At 59.4% G+C, this 26,965-nt stretch overlaps 1 protein-coding gene across 3 annotated transcripts; it reads left to right on the forward strand.

Annotated features, from left to right (window-relative positions):
* Positions 1-1,250: 1,250 nt before the first annotated feature.
* On the forward strand, positions 1,251-26,965 carry SEMA7A (semaphorin 7A (JohnMiltonHagen blood group)). 3 transcript variants are annotated; one of them, XM_064570155.1, is made up of 14 exons: positions 1,252-1,470; positions 14,250-14,401; positions 14,944-15,000; positions 15,342-15,434; positions 15,645-15,729; positions 15,849-15,959; positions 16,580-16,719; positions 17,327-17,511; positions 18,445-18,553; positions 18,637-18,835; positions 21,635-21,762; positions 21,956-22,110; positions 22,296-22,357; positions 22,666-26,965. In XM_064570155.1, exons 1-14 carry the CDS (start codon positions 1,302-1,304, stop codon positions 23,025-23,027), a joined length of 2,007 nt encoding a protein of 668 aa, XP_064426225.1. In that variant the 5' UTR covers positions 1,252-1,301; the 3' UTR covers positions 23,028-26,965. The 3 variants fall into 3 exon arrangements, with proteins under 3 accessions (XP_064426227.1, XP_064426225.1, XP_064426226.1); XM_064570156.1 differs by having other exon boundaries at positions 14,944-14,985; XM_064570157.1 differs by lacking the exons at positions 21,635-21,762; positions 21,956-22,110; positions 22,296-22,357 and having other exon boundaries at positions 1,251-1,470.

A 26,965-nucleotide genomic window follows, 5' to 3' on the forward strand; every position in this document is an offset into this window, starting at 1 on the left:
TTTCCTGGTAATAAAACTTCCCTGGCCATGGAGCAGGGCAAAAGGCTGAAGCTGGGGCTGGGGCCGGGGTGGCCTGGGGCAGCCTGCACCCTGTCTTTGCTGGGATCTGCCTCGAGTGAATCAAGTCCAGCTAGGTGTGTGGGTCCTAGAGGCCCATGTGCCCCTCTGCTCCCTCCTCCTCACCCTGTCTCCTCTCAGTGCAGCCCACCTGGAGATAGGTATCCAGTAAGCACTGGAGAAGTGGAATTCCCATCCGTGGTTCCCTCAGGCACAAGCAGAAGTGGAGAGTCTGGGCCCTCTCTGACCCGAGGGAGAGGAGACCTCTTTACAAAGGGCAGGCATGTGGCTCTGAGAGGATGAGCTAATGGCAGAGCTGCCTGGACTGTTCACAGATCTGCAGAGGGCCTGGGTCTGGATCCTGCCCGGCATCACCACTGGGTCATTGGGTTGCCTGCATGGCTGAGCCCTGTACACCTTGTGGGCAGAGACTCCCTCAAGCCGGTCTGACCCTGCATCCAGGACAGTGAGTCTTGGGAATGCAGGATGCTCCCTTCTCTTTCTACTGGGGAAAGGGGCCTTCTTAATTATATCCCCTTCCACTCACATGGAAATGAGTTTGGATTTTCTGAGCATACACCAGCTGGCTGGGGGGAGGCAGCCCAGAAGGCTGCTGGTTGGGGAAGGGAGGAGAAGGGAGAGGGGAGGGAGTCAGGCCAAGATGAAAATTCCGTGTTCTCACAGCAGAGCAGTAATGGGGTGCTGAGTGCTCCCCACAGATCATCTACCCTCTGTCCTCTTGCCCTTAGGGGAAAGCATCTTGCTCCTCCCTATAGGCTCAGAGGAAACTGTGTCCACTCAAGCCAGCCTGTCCTCTGAGAACTACAGCTTTCAGGGTCCAAGCCACTTAGCTGGCCATTACTGAGGTTACCTGGTCTGTGCCCTGGGAGAGGTCCTCCCCAACTTCTAGGCCAACCTTTTCATAGGGTGGAGGGGAGTGGACCTGAGGCTCAGAGAGGGGACAGGGCCTGCCACCGATAACAGAAGACCGTAAGTCTGTCTAGTCCCTGGCGGCCTGGGTTCTCCCCTTGGAGTTGCCGAGGAGGGGGTGGGTGGCGAAGGTTCCCCGGCGCTGGGCACTGCGCCCCCCTTGGGCAGCAGGGAGGCGAGAAAGGCTGCGAGGGGGGGGCGGGAGGGGGAGGGTGGGGTCAGGCATTTGACTCCGCCTCCTCGCCTTAGCTCTGCTTTTGGTGGGGCGCTGGCTCAGTCTAGGCTGCTCGCCGCTGTCGCTCCCGGGCTGCGGGATGACACCGCCTCCGCCCGGATGCGCCTCCCTTGGCGCCCAGCACGCCCGCGTCCCCGGCCCGCTGGCTCGGTCCCGGCTCCCGCTGCGGCTGCTGCTGCTGCTGTGGACGGCCGCCGCCACCCAAGGCCACCCCAAGAACGGACCCCGCATCTCCGCCGTCTGGAAAGGTAGGCGGCGCCGCGCGGCCGGTGCGGCGCGGGATCGGACGCCGCGCCGCGCTGGTGCGGAGTGTGCGGGCCCCGGAGGGAGTGCGTGCGCGCCTCTGCGGGTCCCGGGCTGTCCCCGCGGGGAGCGTGTGGGTCTGGGGGAGCGTGTGAGTGTGCGCGCTGGCACGCCGGAGCGGGCTGTAACGCCGCGGTGAGCGAGCGGCGGGGGCCGGAGCCCCGGCTAAGTCGCTCCAAGTCCGCCCCCAGCCGGGAACCGCAGCGCCGGGGCGCAGGGGAGGGAGAGGGCCCCTCTCTCGGCCGAGGGGCGTTCTCGGCCCTTCAGCGCCAGGACCTCGGTACAGGACCCTTTCTTCGGCCGGGACCCCCCACCCAGGTCTCCTCTTCTTGAGCGGCGGGCTCCGCTGTCGCGCGAGGCGCAGGCTGGGCCGGCAAAGGGGGGCGCGCACCCCTTGCCGCCGCCGCTGCGCTCCGGCTGCGGGAACAAAGACCCCGCTGCCTGCCCCCGCCCCCGCCCCGGCCCGGAGCGCGGGCCAGGTAAAGGGGTGGGCACCCTGTGGCGAGCCGGGCCACAGTGCGGTGCGGAGGCTTGGGGCACCCGGGCGCTGCCTCTGCAATGCCGGGACCGGCCGCTCCCCCCTTGTCCGCACGTGGCAGTTGTCACCAGGAATCGGCGCCAGCGTGGGGGGCATGCCCGTTGGGTGGGGCATGGTCGTTGGGACCCCCAGGCGGCGGATCTGGGGTGGGAGTGCAGCTTTTAGGCCGCGATGGATATGTGAACCTGGGGGACCAGAGTCTCCCCCAAGGGCGCCTCACTTTAGACCCCTGTACAATGGGTCAGAAAGCGGGCTAGGTGGGATTTGAGGCTTTCTGCCGCAAGGGGCTGAGCTCCCCTCCCCTGCATTGCACACACATGCTTCCCCGCCCCTAGACCGACAGGGCTCTGTCCCCCAAATTTGGCGGCACTGCGGCCCCCCTGTGGTGGTGGTGGACTCGCGGTGGGGGTTGGGGGACTGGTCTGATCTGGCCCTGCTGGGAGCCTTTGATGCCTGCGGTGGTTTGCAGGAATTGCCAGAGCCTGAGCATTATCTGGGGCAGGTATTCTTAGCAGAGATCAAAAAAAAAAAAAAAAAAAAAAAAAAAAAAAAAAAAATTCCCACACAAAACGAGTGGCCCGATCTGCAGCTGCAGCAGAGGGAATGAATGTGACTTGCCCAAGGTCACTCTGCAGCATGTGCGCTCGCAGTGCAGACTGGGGGCTCTGATCTGGCACAGGACCAGAGCTAGTTCTGAGTTAGGGAGGGGAGAAGGATTTAGGCAGTTTTTTGGCCATAAAGGAGGGACTTTGGGGGCGAGCTCTGCTACCCAGCCAGAGGTATTCCTGGTGGGAGTAGAGTAGGAAGCTGGACCTCTGGTCGTCTGTTCGTGCTGGACACCTGCACAGTCCTCACTCATACCAGCTCCAGCCCAGGCTTTCTCTGCATTCCCAGTATCTTTGCTTTGCCTCAGTCCCCTTGGCTGTCCTGGATAGCACAGCATTTGGGCACTCTGAAGAGGACTCATGACCTTATCTGAGTGTTCTGGAATCTCCCCCTGCACCAAACCCCTTGCATACGGCTCTGCTTGCCCCTACCCCCAAGTCGTCCTAAGACCCCTTCCCCCCCCCATACTTAATGCACAGCCAGTTCTTAGCACTTAATGTGAACCTCCACATCCAGGGCACTTAGTCCCCACCCTGGGGCTATTTAAAGATGCTTTCAGTCCTCTTACCCACTTTCAAAGCTCCCAACCCAGCTCCAGCTCTTCTTTCCACTGCACGCAGTTCGCGACTGTACCGCACTGGGCTGCACTGGCCATGCCCTCTGCGGGTAATGCACTATTGATCCCTACTGGGATCTGCCACCCCCTCACCTATCTTGTCCAGAGGCAGTCTTGGCTCATCTTTGCCAGTGCCAGGCGCCCCACTGGCCAGACAGACCCTGCCATCAGCCTCTCCCCCAGGACCACCAGCTGGTGATGGTATGCCTGGCTGACAGGTGCCTCCTGTTTCCTGTGAGGTGACACATGGCCGTCGGACAGGAATGGGCTTGGGCGGGCCAAATCGGGGAGTAGGCTGAGAAGAGGCCCCTCCAGCCTTGCTGTAGACCTAGGTCCCTGTCTTCCAGGGGGTGGGTGCTGGGAGGGTGGGCCTCCACCAATGACTAGACCAAAGATAATGGTGTTTCTGAAGCTACTTTTCTATGAGGCATAGACTGGGGTTTTAGTTTTCAGCCAGGACAGGTGTGGGGACTGGAATAGGTATGGAGGGTTCTTCTCTGTTGTTTATTTGGTGTTGCTTAGACTCCTGAGCTTCAGGGAAAAATTCAACCAGAGTTCTGGGAGATTCCCAGCCTGATGCCTCTCCAGCCCGATGAAGGCCTGGCCGGAGAGAGACGGATGTGTCAACACTGACCTGCTGGGTGCCCTTGAACTCTGCACCTGTCTCTGACCCTCCGAGCTCGCCAGATCAGGAAGGGCTCTGGAGATTGTCCTCTGAGGGCGTCAGTGACACATGGACCAATCACAGATGCAGAGTGTGGGCCTGACCTCCCTGCCAGCAGGGACTGGAGGGGAGTGGGCTGCAGGTGAGGGCAGGAGGTTGGCATGCTGTGTAAGCTGTGCACCCCTCTCTCATTCCATCCCTGCTTGGAGGAGATGGAGAAGCCCAGGAAGGTCCTGACCTCCATCCAAGATCAGAAGTGAACCAGCATGTCCACAGTGAGAAACAGCCCAGACTCCAGTCTCTACCTGCCCAGCTGGTTCTGAGCTCTCTCTTGTCCAATTGGTGGCTGCTGGGGGAGCCATTATGGGGTGACTCCCCAGGGCAGGGGCTTGTTGTCATCTCCCCCAGGGGATGAGGTCACAGCTGGGGCTCCCCATCATCAGCATTTCCAGTGGAAATCCTTGCCCCCTTGGGGACTTAGATGTGCTCATCACCTTCAAGGTGAACTCCCCCTGCAGAACCAGGGAAGGGGGGCAATTCCCAGGAGGAGGGAGGGGGTTTCCTGAGCTGAGAGATACTCGGTGACGTCACCGGGAGTGTCTGGCCAAGGTGTGTGGCCCCTCCGTCCTGGATAGTGAAGATTCTGAGAGCAGGCTGGGGTGCGGTGGATGTGGGCATAGGCCTAAGACATCCACAGTGTGGGGAAAAGAGAGCAGAGGTCAGGAGCCTGGCTCTAGTCCTGGCTTTGACCTGATTTTCTGTTGACTCTGGACGGGTACTTGCCTTTTTCTGAGGCTTAGTTTCCTCAGATGCCCAAAGTGGGTGGAGCGGGGAGTTTATACTTATCAGAGCATGGATTCCCTGGGATTCCTGCCTCTCTGGGATGGGCAGAGGCTGTGGTGGCCAGTTCAAACCTTAGCACCGAGGAGAAATTGAAACCTGGGATGTCAGGGGAAATCCTCGAGTTTTGTGTTCTTTCCTATCTTTTTGTCTCATGAGCTGAAGGCTGAGATCAGCTGGAGGAAGTGGTTCATTAGTTTGTAGTCTCAAAGGTGACATAGTAATTTAGCATGTTTGACATTTGACATTTGCTGGGGCCAACATTGTATTGGTCCCAGGGCAGGGCTTGGGGACCCAGGGATGAGACTTCTCAGTGTAGATGGGGAGACAGACAGGCAGGTCAACCTTCCGTTACAATAAAACGAGGCAGGACCTGTAACAGAGGGCAGCTATGGGGTTGAAGAGGTACCTAACCCAGTCTGCCCAATCAGGGAGGGCTTCCTGGAAGAGGTGGTAAGTTGGGATGGCAGGAGGAGAAGCCGGCTGGGGAGGGGAGGGATAGGAGGAGGTACCTGGTGTGACAGGATTTCAGACCCCAAAACTTGCAACTAGGACCAGGGAGAGGAGAGGAGCTGAGTGGGTGCCCCCAGGAAGGAGACATTGAGTTAGCCAGGGCTTGGGGGCTCCAGAAAGGTTTCTTGCAAGAGGGGACATCTGAGTTGGGCCACTTGACCTTATACAGCAGTGGGAGGAAGGACCATGGCTGGCAGGGGAGGCCTCTGGAGTGTCATAGCTCCTTGACGGGAAGCCAGGGCTGGGTTTGGGGAGACCAGAGCTTTCTACCTAACTCCTGACTGCGGGCTTCTCCAGATGAGGCAGCCTATATCTCAGCAGAGGCTCTCCGTGGTGGGGAAGAGTTTCCACCAGCACCATCTAGGCACTGCTGATGGGGGAGGGGCAAATGCCCTTCCTGTGACCAGCTTCCCCTTCCAGGAACCTTCACCTCCTTGGGGGGGGAGTTGGGGGGGAAGGGGGGTGGGGTTGGGGGGTGGTGTAGATCACTCCTTGGGCTAGGGAGCATGGGGGGAGTGGGCTGCAGGTGAGGGCAGGAGGTTGGCCTGCTTGTGTAAGCTGTGCACCCCTCTCTCATTCCATCCCTCAGCAGAAACAGGGAGAACTGGGCACCCTTCTTTGTGAAGGGCCAGGCCAGGGCCCCTAACGTGTAGGTGGTAAGCCGAGGCTCGGAGCTGGGGAAGAGGTCAGTAGCCCTCAGGGGGGCAGTGGTGGGAGTGGGTCATCCTGAAGTTGACAGCTGAGGTCCCAGTTGACGTCCTGTCCTCTGCCCCCAGCCCCGTGTCCCTCATTACAGCTACCACATGGCATCTGGCTATGTCACAAGAGACTGACCATACTTCCTCTACTCCGGTTAGTAACTTTGGGGCCAGAAAGCTTCCGTTTCTCTTAGTTTCCTTTTTTGGCCAGGCCTGTCTGCCCCCGGAAGCCTCCTCCCTCCCGGGGAGGCGGGGAGGGGAGGAAGGGGTCCTCCTAGAGCCTGGAGGATGGTGGTCCCTTATTGGGCCCCCTGTCAGAGAATATGCGCTTCCCCTCCCCTAGCTAGCCCAGGCCACAAGGGACCGGGAGATCTGTCCCCTTGCCACCCATCTATCCCTCCACGTCCCTGTGTAGCACGGTTCACCTAGAACACGCAGTGACAGAGTTACCTCCCTCCCCAATGCTGCATGGTGGCCAGGCCCTGCACCCACCTTATTTCCCATACATCTGTCTTCTCCTGTGTTTTCCTGCCTCGGGGCTGCTGCCCTGCTGGTTGTCACCCCCATCACCCTTCTCCTTTCTGCCATTTCTGTCTCACTTCCTCCAGGAAACCTTGGATGACTCCAGCCCACAGCCTAATGGGGGCAGAGCTTGAGGCGTCAGAAGACAAATGTCAGAGATCAGCCGGGCCAACCACATATTCCACGGATGGGGAAACTGAGGCCAGAGATGACAGGGACTGGCCCAAGGTCACCCAATGACACAGGCAGAGCTGGGACCAGGGCTGTATCTTCTGTCCAAGCCTGCTCTTGGCCTCAACTATTGGCCTCCCTCCACCTGTCTGTCTGCCTACATGCTCCTTCCCCAGGCTTGGGGCTCACTGAGCCCCTTCCTTCTTGGTCAGCTCAGCTGAACCCAGATTCTTCCTGCCCCAGTGCTGTCTGCTCCCAGGAGCCCCCCCGGCAATGACCATCCTCCCTTCGGGACCTTAGATTGGGCCAGCTCGATGTGCCTCTTCTGGTCTTTTCCTCAGGGCAGCTGGGCCTCAGGTCTTGAGGGCAGGTTGATCTGTGTCACGGCTTGGGCTAATCTGGGTTTAAGCGTCACAGCAGCCTGGGATTAGGCTGATCCTATCCTGTCTCCTGCACCCCTTGCTTCCAGTCAGGGGCTCGGGCTCTGAGCTAACACCATTAGGGGCAGCTCTCATTGTGGAGGGCAGCCAGCACCTGCCCCCATGCCTGGGTCCGTCCATGTTCGACAACTCTAGGGGAGAGAGCAGGAGAAGGCCTAGGTTTGCCCTTGGAGAGCACACAGGTGCCTGGCGAGGTGGGCCTGCTGCCTGGTTAGGGAGGGCACCCAGGAGATCCGGAACCTGTAGGTATAGCCAAGGACTGTGACAGGTCGTTGTGGGGTGGCACAACCATCCTGGGGAGGGGAAGAGCCAGGCAAGAGCGAAGGGCAGGTGCAAGGGGTGGGGGCAGAGTGGGGAATGGAGAACCACTCATGCTGTTTATCTTCTGGTCCCAGGGCTCTAGCCCAGCCTAGTGAGGAAGGAAGGTGACCGTGATAAACTCGGTACCCTGTCAGTAGCCCAGGAACCTGTTCCAAGATGTCGAGCCTCTGGCGTGGCAGTTTACCCTACTGCCCCGCCCGCCCCTCCCTACTATCTGAGCTGTCCTTACTTGCCCAACATTAGCCTTGGCTTGGCAGGGCCCATGGAATGAGAGGAGGCCTGGCCTTCACGTTGAGGACCCCACAGTCCGGGCAAAATCGCATCAGACAGTGTGATCTGAGAGAAGATGGTGTGTGCCAGATGGTGTGTAACACAAGGTCAGAGGGAGGATGGAACAGTGAGGGCTGGAGCAGTCGGGAACACGTCCTAAAGCCAGGAGGGTGGAGGCCAGGTGTTCAAGGACAGATAAGAGCATGTGCACAGACAGAAGGGGAAAGGGCAATCGAGGGAAAGGAGAGCACAAGCGAAGGTGCGGAGGAGGGAAAGAGCCATGGCAGAGAGGAGCAGAGATGGGCCTTGACTGCCAGGTCTGCCAGGTAGAGGGGGAGGGCCCTGCTGGGATAGGCATTTGGGAGCCACGGTGGGTTCTTGAGTCAAGGGTGGAGGCGAGTGTTCTTGGCAGTTGCTGGTTGGGTAGGAACCTGGCTGGGCAGATAGTAAAGAAGGGTTCATGAATGTATTCTGCCCTTCATTGTGGTCTACCCCAGGCCGCACAGTGTCTTCTATTTTGGACAGAGATCTCAAGAGATTTGTCTTCCTAATTAGTCATGCCGGTCAGCACTCAGTGCTGTGCTGCACCCCCAGGTCCCTACCACCCTCCCCCCAACTCCTCATGCCTCAGGCCTGCAACCCACGCTCACTTACACACACTCTCTTTAGGGTATCGTGGATAGAGATCAGGCCTTCCTGTGCCAAGAGGCCTCTGACCAGGCTCCACTCTCTCTGGTCCCCAGTCTTCTCTTTTGTGTGGGAGGCACTGGCTTGGAAGCTTCCAGGGGCCCTTCTGCAGAGCGCAGTGCTATAAACACAGATTCCAGAATCAATCTGCCTGAGTCTCAACCTCCACCCCACCACTTAATAGCTGTGTGATCCTGGGCAAGTTCCTCGAGTCCTCTGTGTCTTGCTACCCTCACTGTAGAATGCGGGTAATAAGAGAACCCACCTTAGAAGAGTTTGGCGATCATTAAGTGAGTTAATGTATCTAAAAATCACTTAGACCAGAGCCTGGCACATAGTAAGTGCAGGGGAAGGGTGAGGCGGGAGGGATGTCACTGTCGCCATTGCTGTTGATCTCCCCCTTTGGCATCTCTGATTTCTGGGGAGACGCAGCCCAGGCAGCCCGGCCCCTCCCACTCTCCCTCACCGGCTGTGCTGGCGGGCTGCCCTTGCCTACCCCCACCCTCCCCGCGGGGGAGCCTTCTGTTCCTCCACTGGGTTGGTGTAGCCATCCTCTGCCCTCTCCCCCACCTCTGCCCTGGCTCTGTGCCCAAGGGCAGGCCCTGCCCCTGTGCCCATCCACTCCTTTGAAGGAGCTACCCGTTGACCTTGACCTCACTCTGGGGCCAGGCTGAAGAACAGGCGGAAGGTGGGCAGGACATGCTGTCCATCCTGGGTTTCCTGCCTTCCCTTGGCCTTGGAACCTCCTCCCTGCTCCATGTGGGCCTCGGGAGGAGAGCCTTCCCGCCTTGAGTCCCCTGAGTCTGGCTCAGCCCAGTGCCCCCACAGCTTGCCGTCCACACTGCCCCTTCCCCCGCAACCTTTGTCCCCTCTGGTCCTCCCCCCCCTCCCCCGAGCCAGGCTTCTAGTCATTTGAGCACAGTGGCCCAGTGCAGAGAGCATACAACACTTGCTGACTTGGAGAGGCCTGAGTCTTCCTGTCTATCAAATGTCTATCAGGCACAGGAAGGCCTGATCTGCAGACACCTGTCCTGCCTTCTTTGCAGGGTGGTTGGGGAATTTGCTGGCTAGTTGATGGAGGCAGAGGGGGATGTTGGCTTCTTCTGCTGCCCCCACCTCCATTCAAAAAGCTGTCTGTGACTTTTCCAGGACTCATAATCCCACACTTCCCCCAAACGACCCATGAACTCAACACTGTGATTTGTCCTAAGAACCACGGTTGGGTCGTAAAACTTAGACCTTAGCAGATACCAGGCCCTTCAATTCAGAGAAGGAAACTAAACCTGGGGAAGGCCCTGGTCACAACCAACCAGCCACCTGGCTGCCAAAGGGGGCACAGGCTTTCTTGGAGTCAGGGCTGAGCCCACATGTGAGGCATGCTGCCCTCCCACCCATAGCTGACCTTGGTGGGTAGGAGGATGTGTCCCTTCAGCCCAGCAAGTTTTCACTTAGTAGACAAGGGAGGGAAGGATGGGGAGTAGGAGATGACCCAGGGAAGTAGAGAGAAGCAGTATACAGTGTTTTGTAAAGCAAGAGGCTCTCAAGGAGCTCAGGGATGTGGTCCTGGAGGGCTGGAGCTGGTGATGGGGCCCAGAAGCCCTGCGCTGTGGCCCGGCCCTGCTTCTGCTTCTTTGGGCCAGTGGCGCAGCCCGTCTGGGCTCCGTGAGTGTTCAGATCCTCTCCTTTCCAACTTGACCTCTGGGGTATGGGTTGCAAAGGGCGGAGAGGCTGCACCCTCATTCCTGGGTCACACATGGGCCTTCCCTCCTCTTTCTCAGCCAGGTGTGTGGGGTAGGAGAGGGTGTGAGGTGGGCCTGGCAATGCAGGGTGGGGTGCAGGGTGGGAGAATGTGGCTGAGTCCCCAATCTGAGGTTGGCCTGGCTCCTGCCCGGTGCCTTGGCCTCCCTGGCTGCCTGACTCAGGCATTCCCTGCTGGGTGCCCACATTCCTACCATTCTTAGAGCCTCCCTCAATGCCCGCTTTCAAAGGGCTCCTTGAGGTTAGCATTCAAGGCCTGTCGGGTCAGTGGGTCCGGTTGGAAGGCTGTGCCTGCCCGGGCCAGACTGCAGTCCCTGTCCCTGTTGCTGCCTTCAAGGACAACATCATCCCCTATGTTCCATCCTCTGCTCTCACCCTCCTCTTGGGCTGCCCCCCTCTTTCATTAGCCACAAGGATGTGGGGACAGTGGGGCCCCGACGGTGACAGCACCCAGAGTGAAGGAGAGGAGGAACGATGCCCCTCCAGGCCAGCCTGCTTTAGGAAAACCCACCCTATGGAGGTCCAGACTCGCTCTAGCCGTTAGGCCACTGGGACGGTGGTGGGAGGGTGGTGGCCATGAGAGCAATCAGGTCTGATTCTTTCCAGTGGCATCTTGCCTCCCACACCCAGCTGTCTTCTTGACCCTCCTCTCTGGCTGGGGCCGGGCCCTGCGGCTCCTGCCCCCGCGAGGAGGCTGAGACCATGGAGTCTGGCTGGGCACAGGGCAGCCTGAATGTGCTCTTTCCCGGTCCAGAAGGAGCAAGGGTTGGCTCAGAATCACATGGGGGTGGGAGTGGGGGTCTTGTGGCTTGGCCCACCTTTGGGGCCATGCCCTCCTCGTGGGCCCCTAGCCCCCTCCCCTGCCCGAACCCCTGGTTATTCTGGGAGCTTTTAGCTACCACTTAGTCAGCCGCTAATGCGTCAGGCTGGGGAGTGAGGGGGGAGACCCGGTGCCAGACGGTGCTCCTTTTAGACATCCAGGATGGGAAGCAGAGGGGGCTGGTCAGGCAGGGAGAGCAGGGGGCATGCTGGAGGAGGGGAGGCTCTCTCCATCCTAGCCCTGCCTGGAGGGAGGGGGGGGGGGGCAGCACTGCAGACTGATGGGCAGTATCCTTGGGCTCCCCGCCCCATCCCGCTCAGGGCCGTTAGGTCTAGGTACTCCCCATTCAGTCAGCCTCCCCACCTTGGCTCAGCTCTTGCCCTTGTCTGGTATTCTTTTCCTGCCTGTTCCTGACCCATCTGGCTTTGATCCGCCTCCCCCAGCCCTTTGGATTCATTGGGAAGCAAAAAGACGCATTTAAGGAGGTGACACTTGCTCACCCGCCTGGGCTTTTTTAGGGGCAAGCTCTGGCCTTGCTCAGCCCCGGCATGGGCAGAGCCTTGAAGGCCGCCCCCTCCCTGACCCAGCTCTTTGTGATGGTGCCACGGGGACACGGGGCCTGGCTGTGAAGGCTTGGTGCTGCCTTCACTTCCAGGCAGCCCTCCTGCCCCTGAGCCCCCCAGCCCCCGCTCCTGCAACCTGAACAAAGCTTCCTTTCACGTATTCATCGAGCTGCTGCCGCTCAGACACTTCCCCGGCACAATCAGGCCCTTTGAGGGCCTTGGGCAGTTCGGGAGCCAGGCTGGGGTTGGGGTGGAGAAGGGGCCAAGGCCTGGTCCTGGGGCTGAGCTGGTGCCGTCCTTCCCATACACATCATTAGGCGCAGAGTGGGGAGGGGCGGGAAGCTGGGGGTCAAGGGAGGCGATGCTTCCTGGCCCCCGTTTGTTCTTCTGCAAAATGGGGCGAACGGTTCCTGCTTAACCCACCCCTGGCTGCTGTAGCCAGGATTTGAAGGGCATGGGACTCATGCCTGCAGATCTGTGCGGGACCGTCCTGGGCCCGGTATGGTAGCCTGCCACACTGCACCCCAGCTGCGGGCAGCCCTCACCCGCCCTCCCTTTGTGTCCTCAAAGATCCTTCGTGAGCAGCCCTGAGTTCTGCCCCGGGACAGTCCTGCATGCGATTCGGCGAGGCTTGCTTCCGGGTGGCTGTCTCACTGTCTGGATTTCAGCGTAGGGCCGGATCTCCTCCACACACCTGGCTCTCCAGGGCCAGGCCGTACGTCTCCCATCAGGCTTGACTCCCCAGGGCAGGACTGCCACCCCCGGACAGGAGCTGCCCCCGGGGCCCGCTCTGGTGCCTTTTTCCCTGCTACCAGAGCTGTGGTTGGCCTTGAGGGGTAGGCTTCTGGGGGCTTCAACTCTCAGGCCCCAGCCCATCTCCAGATGCAGACATGCAGGCTTTCCTGGCCACGGCTGGCTAGGGGAGTGGAAGGGGGAGCGGCTGCAGACTGTCTGGATCCCTGGCTGGCTGCCAGTGAAAGGGCAGCCGGGCACCCCACCTGGAAAGGCGGGGGAGCCCGGACGCCGAGACCTGCCAGCCATGCAGTGCCCGGGCCTTGGCCAGCAGCACCCCCCCCAGCCCAGGGCAGAGCGGGGCTCTCAGCACTGGCCTGCGCAGCTGGGGCTGAGGGGGTGAGCCTGCGGGACAGTGAGGCATGACACGCCGAGCTGCCCAGGCTGTGTGTGGAACGCTCCAGGAGAGCCAGGGGAACCCGAGGGCAGTGAGCTCAGCACTTCTCTGTGGCTGGCATCTCCGAGCACCGATCCTGTGAGCCAGTCTGCCTTCCCTCCTAGCGTGACCTTGGGCTAGCGTATCCCCGGGGGCCCTGAGTTTTGGCCTCTGTGCTGTGAGCCAAGCCACAGTGGCAGTGAAGACTGAGAATATCCCACTTCCAGGACTGTGTGGAGCTGTAGCCTACGGGAAGGGAAGGCGGCTGCGGGTCACAAGGTGCGCCCCCATTGAATGCAGAACCAGTAGGGATGGCTCAGATGGCCGGAGAGGGCCCGGGGTCTGCGAGGAAATGGCAGCCCTCTTCCGAGTGGGCTGGGCTGTGTCCTACTTCAGTGTCCCTGGGGAGCTGGCTGCCCCCAAACTCACTGCAGCTGAATAAACAGTGGTCGGACCGAATTCTGGGGTGAGCCCCAAGCTGGTCAGGGGTGGAAGACGCTAGCTGGGGCTGCTTGCGGGGGGGCCCAGCCACAAGCCGTCCCATCTCTGTAATTTAATCCTGCAACCGGGCTGACCTCGGCAATGTCACCGGAGATGAGATATCTTCTCCTGAGGTAGTGGCTACAGACTGTTTCTTTTTTGGGCAAAATTGCCCTGGTCAGCCCTTCTGCTTAAAGGTCCAGGCTGTGCTTGTGAAGGGCTCCCTGTCCCAGAGCTGCTGCGGAGGGAGGGCTGATCGTCCCCCGCCGGGGCCAGCCGGCACCCTGTGAAACCAGCCCAGAGCAGGCCAGGCCACCGGGTGCAGCTGGGGGGCTGCGGCGTGGGATGTCATTCCGTGCCTGCTACTGACCCTGTGACCTTGGGCTGCCGCCTCCTTCTGGACTTCCATTTTCCCATCTGTAAAAATGGGGAGGAGTGGATACTCAGATTCCTTTCTAGCTTTGATCTAAGCTGGCCTGCTCACTAAGACCTGGGTGGACCAGGAGGGGTTGGAGAGGGCTTCCCAAAGGAGGGGTGGGCGTTCTGACCACAGCGATCCCTGGGAACCTTGACTCTAAGTGGGCTGCTTCGAGGCCCTGCTACCCACGGGAGACAGAAGTGGCCGCTGGCTCTGTCCTGGCAGTGGTGAGCCTCACAGACCGAAGCCAGGGAGCCCTGGTCGAGTCCCGAAGGCTGAGCCCGGCTTCTTAGGAGTAGCAGACTGTGTGCAGTGTGTCTGTGTGTATGTGTATGTTGGGTGGGGGTGGATGGTTCTGTTTTCTCAGGGGGGCCCCTAAATCCTGCCCTCATTCCAGAGGTTACACATATTGTAAGATAGGGGTCATGGCTCTGGGCCAAGGACAGCTGGTTGCTGGACCCCAGCAGGGGACCCTTCACTTCTCCCACTCATGGCTCTGAGTCCTGGTACTGCCCTAGTCCAGACCCCAAACACTAGTTGTCAGGCAGGTGCTGATATGCCTAGGGGGGTGGGTAGGTTCTTCCTGCCCAGGGCTGAGCCTCAACGTTTCTGCCAATTGCCTCCTCCTCAGGCCGCGCAGGACAGGACTGGGTTGACTTCGGCCTGGCAGAGCCTCACACGGTGCTTTTCCATGAGCCCGGCAGCTCCTCCGTGTGGGTGGGTGGACGTGGCAAGGTCTATCTCTTCGACTTCCCTGAGGGCAAGAATGCCTCTGTGCGCACGGTGAGCCTGGACCCCTCTGCCTGGATCTTTCTGCTGGCCCCAGGAACAGAGATGAGCCCCTCCCTCTCTCCTTCCTCCCCCCATTTCTCTCCTTATCTCCTCTCTGGGGTCTCAGGGAATCCATGGGAGTTAGCGCTCTTCCTAAATTGGTCTACTCCCCATTATATCCCATAATATAATTATATCCCATCATATAGTCCCTGGGAGAGGCTCCCTAAAGGTAGTCCAGATCGGCGTGGGTGTTGGGGCGGCATGGAGAAAGGCCTAGAGCTAGTCCCCCAGGCCAAGTGGGTAGTGCTGCTGCACGACACCCCGACAGGAAGCTGGGCTCCAGGACCCCATGGCCCCCGTCCTCTGAGATTTCTGGGCTGGCTCTGGGCTTTGGCTCCGGGTATCAGGCCAAACAGCCTGTGATCTTGGGTGAATCACTCAGCCTCTCAGAGCCCTCATCTATAAAATGAGCTCATCCTGAGGATGCATGGAAGGTACTTACAGGCATCTCGCCTTGACAGAGTGGACTAATGCTCTCCCCTCCCCCCCAGGTGAACATTGGCTCCACGAAGGGGTCCTGCCTGGACAAGCGGGTGAGTGGGGCACAGGTAATACAGAGGGGAGGCTGACTCCCTTGGAAAAGGGAAGGGAGTCCCTGAGAGTCTGAGGAAGGAGGCATGGACCTGTCTTGGGAGTCATAGTCTGGGAGGAGAGAGGTAACCTTGCCTCAGGATTCCCAGTTCTGAGGGGGAGACATGGTCCTTCTCCAAGGCCTCTCTGCCCTACTCTGTTCTGGGGGGGTTGGAGTGAGCGGCACCCCTTCTGGGCTCTCCTTTTGGAGGGTACCTCCTATACTCAGACTTCTGATGCCTCCTTCCCCAAGACTGAGGGTCCTAGTGCTAGGCCTGCCGGGGCCTCCAGCCAACCTGTCTCCCCTTCTCCCTGGCAGGACTGTGAGAACTACATCACGCTGTTGGAGAGGCAGGGTGAGGGGCTGCTCACCTGCGGCACCAATGCTCGGCGCCCCAGCTGCTGGAGCCTGGTGAGAGGGCCCCTCCCCGTGGACCTGGTCAGCACAGTCTTGTCTGGGTGGGCTTCTCCATGGTGGGAAGGAGCTGGGGGGGCTCTGAGGCTGGCCTCACCTTGTATAGAATCCCTGGAAAGAGGGGGACCCTGGCTGGGAAGCTGGCACCCATGGGAGGCAGTGGCTATGGCGTCACATGGCTGTCTGACCCTCCTTGGTGTCCCCCAGGTGAATGGCACCGTGGAGTCGCTTGGCGAGAGGAGAGGCTATGCCCCCTTCAGCCCGGATGAGAACTCGCTGGTTCTGTTTGACGGTAGGGCTGCTGCCTTGGGCTGGGGGAGGGCGGTCAGCTCCGTGTCCGGTGGCCCAGGCGTGGAGGAGGGACTTCCAGGAGCTGTCTGCCCTTACCCATGGTCCTCCCCCCATGCCCAGGGGACGAGGTGTACTCCACAATCCGGAAGCAGGAATACAACGGGAAGATCCCCCGGTTCCGCCGCATCCAGGGCGAGATCGAGCTGTACACCAGTGATACCGTCATGCAGAGTAAATCAGGCTCCGGCTGGGCCGGAGGGGCGGTGGGTGGGGACCTCCTCTTCCCCGGGAGGGCTCCCCGAGGGCCGCTGGGGCCACAGCCCACTCAAGAAACGAGGAGGCTGACCTGTAAGGGAGCAGGGGAACAACAAAGACAACAGCGTTCCGGTGGGGGGGGGCCTGTACACTCGGGGAGCAAAACGGAGGAAGCCGCAGACCCAGCGGGGGCTCCCCAAGAGCCAGAGCGTATCCCTCTGCTGAACTCATGTGGGGGCAACGCCTCCTCCCTCCTCATTAGGGCTCTGCCAATTAGGCAGAGGTGACATAGGGACCCCCAGGGACCTCCCCCCAGTCCCCAGGCATGAAGTCATTGCTCTTGGGCCGATGACATCTTTGTAGGAGAGGGCAAAACAGGTGTGGGGTGGGGGTGCAGACTCAGGCCCCTTGGGCTATTGGACCTGATGTCCTTGAGTCTTTTTCTAGGTCCGATTTGCCCTGGGTTTGTAGAGACTCGGGGGGTAGGGTGTGTGCTCACATGCACACAGAGTGGGTGCATACAGGGTGGTTGCACAAAGGGTGGGTCCTCTGAGCAGACTCCCAGCCTCACACCCATTTGCCTGTGTCTCTGGCAGACCCCCAGTTCATCAAGGCTACCATTGTGCACCAAGACCAGGCCTATGATGACAAGATCTACTACTTCTTCCGGGAGGACAATCCTGACAAGAACCCCGAGGCCCCTCTCAACGTGTCCCGCGTGGCCCAGCTGTGCAGGGTGAGTGGGTGGCTGAGTGGGCAAGCGTGTGTGTCCGTGCCTGCGCAGGAGTGAGCAAATGTGTGAAAACACACTTGGGTCAGGTGTCATACGTGTTTGCATGCAGGAGCATGTGAGATGTGTGAGTCTGGGTGTGGGATTGTGGGAGCAAATGTGTGTGCCCGGGAGGGCCTGTGCATCTGCGAGTGGGCGAAGGTGGTGGGGCTCGGGTGCACGTGTGTCGGCGTGCACAGGTGTGATTTCACGTGGGATGTGTTCGAGTGTGTTCGTGAGCGTGGAAGTGCGTTTACGTGTGTTCGTTTCACCTGACTGAAGGTGCTGGGATGCGCATCTGTGGCACACGTGTGAGCGTGTACGCGTGGTCTGAGCTGGTCTGCTCTATGGGGACCTGGCACCCGGAGCCTGTGGGTCCCCACTGCTGGCCCTGCGTCCCGGATCAGCCAGGCCTGCGGCTGGAGCCCGGCCCCAGCTCCTCGCGCCGTGCCTTGGCATCTGGCAGGTTATGGCCCCTTCCAGAGCTTCCGCGCCAGCTCTGAAGCCTGGGTGCCAGCGTTCCTGGCAGCCGGGCGGGGACTGAGGGGCCTCTTCCTCCTCCTCACCCTTTCAGGGGGACCAGGGTGGCGAGAGCTCCCTGTCAGTGTCCAAGTGGAACACCTTCCTGAAGGCCATGCTGGTGTGCAGCGACGTGGCCTCGAACAAGAACTTCAACAGGCTGCAGGACGTCTTTCTGCTCCCCGACCCCAACGGCCAGTGGAGGGACACTCGAGTCTATGGCGTGTTCTCCAACCCTTGGTGAGTGACCTTCGCCGGGCCCGGGGCCGGGGCTGGGGCCAGCGGGGCTGAGAAGGCTGAGGCCCTGCTGAGGAGGAGGCTCATGGGGCATAAGTGGACAGCGCTGTTGCGGCGCCTGGGGTGGGGGATAGTCCGTGCTCAGGGAGATGCGAGCGCTGGAATGTTTGTGCGTCTGCACCGGGTGTGCGTGCACGTGCCATGTGCGTGCTGAAGGCTGCAGCTGTGCCCGTGTATCCCTCGGCGGTGTGCTCGGAGTGGGTGCCGGGGCGCCGGGGAGAGGCGGCCGAGGCCTCCTGGGGTGCTGGGTGCTACCACAGCTGTTCAAGCACCGCCTGCTCCCGATCATTCAGCTCATTCACGCCTCTTAATCGCTCTTGTTGATTGAAAACAAGGCAGGCGTTGGTTGGGTGTATGCGGGGAGAGCTGGGTGGCAGGGTGCGGAGGCCAAGCCCCTGCTCTGTTGCTCCTGTGTGGGTAGACCCAGCCTGGCTGCGAAGCGCACGGGAGTCTGGCCTCCTCGGGCCTCAGCAGGCTGCAGCTGGGCCCAGAGAGGTGGGAGGACCGCCCAGCTAGAAGGCATACACTGGGATTTCTCCCCCAGCGTTGGCCTCTGAACTCAGTGATTCTGTGACAGAACACAGGTTGGGGTTTTCGAATGCAGCAGAAAGAAGTGTGGTTGAACTTGCCTCTATCCCTTCCCCCTTCCCTCCCTCCCTCTTTCCCTCCTTCCTCCCCCCTGCTGTCCCTCCCTTCTTCCTTCCTTGGTGTTTTGATCGTCTTAGGCACTGGGCTTGACCCGCAGGATAGTCCCTGCCCTCACAGAGCTCATAGGCCAGGGGGCTTGGTTATGTCCCTGTCTGGTACTGGGCTGGCCTGGGTGAGTGGGGGTGGGGGTCCCGGGCCCCCCACTGAGGAGGTCTCTGTGTCCCCCAGGAACTACTCGGCTGTCTGTGTGTACTCACTTGGGGACATTGACAAGGTCTTCCGTACTTCCTCACTCAAGGGCTACCATACGAGCCTTCCCAACCCTCGGCCTGGCAAGGTAAGCTGACCCCCCACCATGGCCCAGGCCCCAGCCCCACCTCCCAGCCGTGCCACTAACCTGGACCTGTCCTCCTTGCCCAGTGTCTCCCAGACCGGCAGCCCATCCCCACGGAGACCTTCCAGGTGGCTGACAGTCACCCTGAGGTGGCACAGAGGGTGGAGCCCATGGGGCCTTCGAAGACGCCACTGTTCCACTCGAAGTACCACTACCAGAAAGTGGTTGTCCACCGCATGCAGGCCAGCCGTGGGGAGACCTTCCATGTGCTTTACCTAACGACAGGTGAGGGGCTACCCCAGGATCTTCTGGCCTGCCTTGTAAAAATGGATATGAAAGGCATAAAGAATAATATAACTAACATCTGGTTGGATCTTTATACCTGGAAGGAAGAATTGATTGACCGAGAGCTGTCAGGGGATAGTATGTGTAGCTATGGAAGAGTCAGGCTGGGAGGGCTTCTTGGAGGAGGTGGGGGCAGAGGGAAGAGGAGAGGGTATCCCAGGATGGGAGAAGAGCAAGTGTGAGGGTTCAGAGGCAGAAATGTAGCAAGTCTGAGCAAAGTTGGGTGTAGCTTTGGTCCAGATGTCTGACCCAGGGAAGATGGTAGGAAGAAAAGTGGACAGTCAGGAGGAAGGACCGGGTCACTGGTATCCCGAGGGCCTCTGCCAGGCAGAATGAGGAAATCAGACCCTCTCCCTGTCTGTGGGAGTATGCAGGTGAGGGGAAACATTTGATGGGGGGATGCTAAGAATTTAGTGAGACGTGAGGAAGGACTTCCAGACAGCAGAGCCTTTGCAGAGTCTTTTTAAAAAAAAATATTTTATTTATTTATTTGAGAGAGAGAGAGAGAGCATAAGAGAGCACAAGCAGGGGGAGCGGCAGAGGGAGAGGGAGAAGCAGGCTCCCCGCTGAGCAGGGAGCTGGATGCGAGACTCCATCCCAGGGCCTTGAGATCATGACCTGAGCTGAAGGCAGACGTTTAACCCGGGCGTCCCCCTTTGCAGAGTCTTGTAGAGGACCACAGAGGGGACTTGCGTGGGGGTCAGGGCTTTGCTGACTCCAGAAGCTGGGGGGAATGCCCTGGGAGATACCCCTGTATTCTGGGAAGCCACCAGCCATGGAGAAGCCAGCCCCGAGCTGAGTTTTTGGCAACTTCTTGGTCCCAGGCTGTGGGCAAGGGGCTCCTGGGAGCAGGCATGGAGATCAGTGTTGGTGGGGGCCACAGGCCTTCCTTGAGACCGAGTGGTGGTGCCATGAGAAAGGGCAGTATCTCCCCAGGGGCCTCAGGCACCTACCCTCAGTACCTCCCCTGCTATGTGGCTTCCTGCTTCACCTTGTGGCTTTCTCAGGGCCATGGTGACCTTCATGGTTGTTTGATTCCTGGAAGCCTCGGGAGAGGAATTCCCCAAGGGGTCTGCTTCTGGGTCCTGAGACCTCACTTCTTTACTCCTCCATTCATGCTGCCTGTACCCATGGGCCCCTGTCCTTGCTCTGCTCAGCCGTGGCCGGCCTAGCTGCTGTGGTCAGCCGGGGGGACGGCAGGGCATCGGGGTGCAGGAGAGGAAGGGTCACACGGTACAGGACTGAGAGCAGGAGACAGGGGCCGTGGGCTCCCTCACACAGACCTGGGAGGCGAGCGCACTTGAATGATGAGGCAGTTGTCCTGGTTTATCCGTGAGGCCATTGGAGAGGTACCATTTTGGAGCCTGCAGCAGGAAGGATTGGGGCCAGATAAGAAATAGAACTTTCTGAGCCCTCTGCAGAGAGTGGGAGGCTCTCACACCTGGGAGAAGCTATGGGAGGCACTCACGGGGCTGCCGTGGAGGTGGCGGAGGACAGCATGTGTGTGTGGGTGTGAAGGCAGCGGCGAGGCTGGGGGCTTGTCAGGACAAAGGAGCGTCTGGTCACATCTCAGAGCCTGCAGAGGGGCATCATGGACACATAGAGGAAAGTCCTAGGTGGGTGATCATCTGATCATCTGACTGCTTTTTGGGGGCAAGTGATGCCCTGGGAAATTGGGAAGGAGGGAGAGGGGGAGGTAGGCTATTCTAGAAACTGGGACAGCGGGTGAAGTGGGAATGGGAGGGCCCAGGGGTCAGAATGCCCATTAGTCCCCCACATGTATGAATGGAGACAGCATGGTCTTGGAGGCAGGCAGCCTGCTTCTGACCTTGGGAATCTCTATGTGGCATCTAAGGTCCTTTTCAGATCAAATATTTTATAAAAATTAAAAAATCCCCAAAGATTAAATGCAATATGGAGTCCTAGATTGGATCCTGGAACAGACAAAGGACATTAGTGGAAAAACCCAAGAAATCCCAATAAAGTCTGTCGTTGAGGTAATAGTAATGTCCCAGTGTCAATTGCTTCATTGTGACCATGTACCACAGTTACGTAAGATAGTAACGTTGGGGGAAACTGGGTGAAGGGAACTCTGTACTATCTTTGCGACTTTTCTGTAAAGCTAAAAATATTCCAAAATGAAAAGTTTATTTAAAGCAAACATCCCCAAAGAGTCCAGGAAGCAGGGAAATCATAGAAGGAGCTGAGGGGTGGGGTTCTGACGTCTCTGGGTTCCAGTCACCGGCTGTGTGACCTTGAGCTAAATTGCTCAGCCTTTCTGAGCCTCATTTCCTCGTCCCAGAATTGGGAAGATGATAACCACCTCTTAAAGAGTGTGGAGGATTCCTCAAATTACTGTTTTCTGTTAACAAATTGCCTTTGTGTGAGCTAAAAAAAAAAAAAAGTGTGGAGGATTAAACAGTGCACAAGGCTAACGCACAGAGGCTCCACAAAGTACTGAGGACAGCCGGTTCTGTTCTTCATGCTCCAGCTGCCCCTGCGGCCTTGGGGAGCCATGGGCCTCCTGGGATGGCCTCTGTGGCCCAGCCTCCGAAGCTCCCTGGGTTGCCCTCAGGCTCCCACGTCCCTCTCCAGCCGTACTCTCCTCACCCCGCCTCACCCCAGTCCTGTGACCCTCGCCTGAGCCCTGACTGCCCAGCCCTCCTCCACGTCAGCCCGGCCGCGCTGTGGTGGAGCTCCCGCCCATGGGCCTGCTGACCCTCTGCCCCTCGCCCACAGACAGGGGCATCATCCACAAGGTGGTGGAGTCAGAGGAGGGGGAACGCAGCCTTGTCTTCAACATCATGGAGATCCAGCCCTTTCACCGCCCGGCCACCATCCAGGCCATGTCGCTGGACACGGAGCGGGTGAGCCTCCTCACCCCGCTGCAACCCATGGGGCTACCCAGTGCTGGAGGACAGAGCTCCTTTGCCTGTGATTTGCATGTCCTTTAAGAGCCTTGGGCCCCAGGGCCTGCCAAGGCAGGGCTGGCCTGGTAACTTAGAACGCAGTGTTGGGGCTGTGGGACCTGGCCTGACCTGAGTCCTGCTCTCCTTCCAGCGGAAGCTGTATGTGAGCTCCCAGTGGGAGGTGAGCCAGGTGCCCCTGGACCTGTGTGAGGTCTATGGCGGGGGCTGCCACGGCTGCCTCATGGCCCGAGACCCCTACTGCGGCTGGGACCAGGGCCGCTGTGTCTCCATCTACAGCTCCCAAGGGTACGTTGGCCCGGATCCCTTGTCCCTGGGAGCAGGTGAACACAAGAGTGGGGGTGGTGTTGGGCTGCACCCCCTCCCTGGGGAGGGGGGGCACTGCTGCTGATCCTGGGTGGGGGTGAGGACAGGGAAGGGGCCAGACCCCTGGCCTCCTCTCCGCTTAGCCTCTCTCTGCCTTCCAACTCCAGACCAGTGCTGCAGTCCATTAATCCAGAAGAGCCACACACAGAGTGCCCCAATCCCAAACCAGGTACCTGATTTGGCCCTGCTGGGGCCCCCATCCGCTGAGGGTGGTAGAGCCTTGTCTGAGGGAGACATGGCCTGGTCCTGGGGGCCCCAGGCAGATGGGGCAGGACAGTCCTGCAGAGGGGGCCCCCTTCAGTATGGGCTGGTTGTGGAGACGGGAATGGTGAGGGAGGCAGGGGAGTCGGGAAGAGGTGGGGCACTGTGTTCATTTATAAGAGTTGGTCCGGGCGACCTGGTCAGCAGGGCAGAACACAGCCTGCCTTGGGAGCCCTCGGCCCCCTCCTCACGGCTGCCTCCCCCACCCCTCTCCAGACAAAGCCCCACTGCAGAAGGTTTCCCTTGCTCGGAACTCTCGTTACTACCTGAGCTGCCCCATGGAGTCCCGTCATGCCACCTACTCATGGCGCCACGAGGAGAATGTGGAGCAGAGCTGCGAGCCGGGCCACCAGAGCCCCAACTGTATCCTGTTCATCGAGAACCTCACAGCCCGTCAGTATGGCCACTACCACTGCGAGGCCCAGGAGGGCTCCTACTTCCGCGAGGCTCAGCACTGGGAGCTACTGCCCGAGGACGGCGCCACCGCCGAGCACTTGCTGGGCTGCGCCCGGGCCCTGGCCACCTCCCTCTGGCTGGGCATCCTGCCCACGCTCGCTCTCGGCCTGCTGGTCCACTAGGACCTCCTGCAGCTGGGCATGGCGCGGGTTCCTGCAGCCTCAGGGGCACCGGGACAGTCTCCTACCCAGAGCCGGCTGGGCCCGGCAAGCTCCTTGCCCGCTGCCCCTTCCAGGGGGCCTACATAACCCGATGAAGGACACCAGGACTGGGGACGGCCAGCCGCGGGCGGCTGCTGGGCCCATGTGGGGCACGGGGGCTGGGGGCCGCGGGAGGAAGGCGCTGCTGTGAAGCTGGGGCATTGATGACTTCAGACTTGATCTTCTGGAGACTACTTTTCGAACACCCCTCCTCAAACTTGACTAAATGCAGTGATGTTCCCAGCCCAAGAGCCCATGGGCCAGAGAATGGGGTTTGGGGAGGGAAGGTGGGACCCCGGCTTTGGAGCTTGGGGCCAAGGCCTGAGTCCTTCCGGACTCCCCATACCCCAGCTGCCCCCTCCCCCTCCTTCCTGCCGTGGCCGTGGCAGGGGGTGGCTGTGGCCGTGGCCGGAGGTGGCCGCTGTTCCTTTAGGCCCTGGGCTGCCTTCTGCGACTCCCTCACCAGCCTTGGGACCCAACAGGCGGCGGCCTTGCATGTTTATTGAAGGATGTTTGCTTTCCGGACGGAAGGACGGAAAAAGTTCTATTTTTATGTTAGGCTTATTTCATGTATAGCTAATTCTGACTGCATCTGTATGAAAATACCAAAACTACATGCTGGGGGTGGGGTGGGACAGGGAGGAACTGGGGAAGACATGGGCTGGGGTGGGGGGTCCCAGTCTCAGGCTCCGGGGATGGGATAAGAGTCTGGGGACAGGCATGGGTTCACGGAGAGTGGCATGAGCTGGCTCTGCCCTGGGATCCCAGTCTGAGGGGAACATGGTCCCAGTCCCTTGGTATGGGGGGCAGTTATGGGAGGGGGGTAGGGTGAGGGAGACAGGGGAGAATGAAGGAGAAACTGAGCCCTAGGCTTACCACATTCATATAGAAGGAGGAGCCGGGTCCTCAGGGGGAGGTTCCAGGACTCTGCCCTTGGCATTGGGGGTTGGGGGGTGGGGGGGGTCCCCTCCCCTCCCCTCAGCCCCCTTCCCCAGGGGCTGTGCTTCCATGCTCCTAGTCTCCCACCTTCAGCTCAGGACATGTTATAACTTAGGCTAAACTGTGAATTCCGGTGGGGACAGCCTGGGCCAAGCTCTCTAGGTGCGTGGCTCTGCCCCCAGCCCTGTCCATGGATTTCAGCAGAGAGCTGGGCCCTTCTCTGGCTGTGTCTGGCCAGCCCAGGGCAGGGCCTGGGGCCGGCGGCCTTCCAGCTTTGGCCCCTGCATCTCTTCTCAATGCACTTTAATAATGTAACATATTACTAATAAACAAACTATTTATTTACCTGTGCCTGCTCCTTGCCTGCAAAGCCATCCTGGTCAGGGGAGGAGGGTGGGGGGGCTCCTGCTTGCACACAGTTCTGGGCTTTAAGTCCAGCTTCCTTTGTCTTGGGGGACCTCAGAGTCTATGTCTTGGCCTTGTCTGTTTTCCCAGCTCACAGCCAAGCAGCAGTAGCAGAAGAGCTCACCCCTCAGGAAGCCCACCTGCCCCACGGTGTGGGGAAGGCAAGAAGGAGTGGGGTTTAGGAGCAGCTAGTGGGGAAAGTGTGGACTCAAGCCCCCCTCCCCCCACCGGATTGCTGGGTGACCTCCAACAAGGTCCCTGCTCTCTCTGGACTTCAGCAGTCTCCCTCTTTCCCGCTGGGATGCTCTTGGTACCCGGATGGGCCTCTGGGAGAAGACTCGAGGGACAGAACACGCTCCTTTGTCTCTACAGAGGCGCCAGCAGAGGCTGGGCGGGAGGAAGACATGTGCATCGAGGCATGAAATGAGCCCCTGTAAATCCATGTAAATGAGCCGGTGGGGAGAGGGCAGGCCGGCCACAAGGCTCCTGACCTGTTCCCCCCCGCCCCGGGGGCAGAAGCACAGCGGGCCTCGGATGGCAGTGGACCATTAGGACCCTTTGGCCAGGCATGGAGATCCCCCATGATATCAGGACACCAACATCAGCCTCTTGGGGGCCAGGCTGGGGGCAGGAGCCAGGCCTGTCCTTCTGCCTTCTTTCTTGTGCACCACCCCGAGGGGAGGAGGGGGGTGGACAAAATAGGGAGTTCAGATTGTTAAAGACCAAAGCTCAGCTCTGCTGGGGAAGCTAGAGGGAATGGGAGACTCCTTTATAACTCGAAAGGGCCACTGAGGTTTACCCTGGGGGCTCCACCTCCTGCTGTTCTAGTCTCTCTGCTACCGATGTCCTTGACTCACCATTTATAGCCCTGCACACCCCTGCCTTCTCTATCCTCGTCTCTTTCAGTCCCCTACCCACCTTTGCTCTCTCCCCTGAAGTGCCAGGGGTGGTGATCCCAGGCAGAGATTTCAGAACGACTTGGAATTCTTCAGAGGAGTCCTGAACCATCCCTTCCACGAGCACCACTGATGCCCCAGCCTGCTTGGTCCTGAGCTGTGGGCTGGGGAGGGGGCAGATGGAGCCTTAGGGTGAGTCAGGCCCTGGGGTCCTGGCTAAGGAAGGCACAGCCCCTGCCCCTGAGACCCTCAAAGCCTGGTAGGGGAGGCAGAGGTGGTGTTGGATGGTGATGATCCTAGGAAGGTGGTACCCAACCCATGGTGTGTGCGTGTGGGGGGGGTTGAGTGGGCCTTAGGGGACAAGTAGGAGTCCCTAGGGTGGAGAAGTCTCTGAAGAATGGAAGAGGGAACAGCGTTGCGAAGGTCTGGGGATGTACAAGGGCCTAGTGTCCTTGGGTTTGGCTTAAGTAGTGTGAGCTCCAGGAAGGCAGAGAGACTTTTGTCAGTTTGGGTGATGGCTGCATCTTTAGCATCTAGAACAGTGCCTGCAAAACATTCTTGTTGAATTCATGGATAAAAGAGGAGAGAGTATCTGGAAGTGCCATCGAATGACTCTGTCAGTGTCAGCTCCTGGGAGCTAAGGCCCTAGATCTTCACCCTGCGGGTACTAGGGAGCCATGGAAGGATTTTGAGCAGGGGGAGGGTGATGATGACTCTAATGATGGTGAGGATGATCAGGGCTGGATGGGGGCCTCCAGTTCCCACGGGTCACCCCTGCCTGCCTCACCCCAAGCTCACCCTCTCTCCCATCCCCAGTCATTTCCAGCTGCCTCCGCGGCCCAATTTTAGCCTCTCATTGTCTGGACGGGGCCCTCCCAGCTGGGGTTCTGGCCAGGAGGTCTGTGGGCGTGGGCCGGTGGAATGGGGCTGACATGGCTAACTCAGGCTCAGGAAACACTTTTATGTTGATATTGGTTAACTCTGGGAGGAAGAGTCCTTGGGAAGAAAACAAAAACAAACCCACCACATTCCCAGGGTCACCAGTGGCCACAGGCCAGCCCACACGAGAGGAAAGAGCACAGAACCACACCCGGGAAGCACTTGTCCTGTTGGCGTGCTGGTGCCCTTTGGTAGGATGGCGCCCAGGCCAGGACTGCCGGGCCAGCACCTGAATAAAGTTCCCAAAGGCCTGGCCTCCCACACTGGCTGTTTATTCAGGTTGGGCCCGTGAATGCACTCAGAGGGCTTAGGCAGAGGTGAACACAGGCTTCGGGTTGGGCCTATAACCTATAACACGTGGGCTAACGTGGCCTGCAACTTTATCCAGCTCATGGGGCTGACTCATGACCATAGCAAACATTACTAATCAATGGGGGCATTTCTTTCTCCTGAGCTCAGTGACTGATTTCCTCTGGAACAACATTCTTCAAGAGCTCCCGAGCACTTGGGATGTGGCTCATCTGAATTGAGAGGTGTTGTAAGTCTAAAAGACATAATGGATTTTGAAGGTGTAATAGGAAAACAAAAGTTATTAATGCATTGTTACATCGATTACACTTGGAAATGAAAATGTTTTGGATATATTGGGTCAAATAAAATATACTGTAAAAGTTAATCTCA

Source organism: Mirounga angustirostris, unplaced genomic scaffold (assembly GCF_029215605.1).
Source record: "Mirounga angustirostris isolate CCGP_5_RB_7025 unplaced genomic scaffold, mMirAng1.0.hap1 SCAF_9, whole genome shotgun sequence".
Taxonomy (NCBI): domain Eukaryota; kingdom Metazoa; phylum Chordata; class Mammalia; order Carnivora; family Phocidae; genus Mirounga; species Mirounga angustirostris.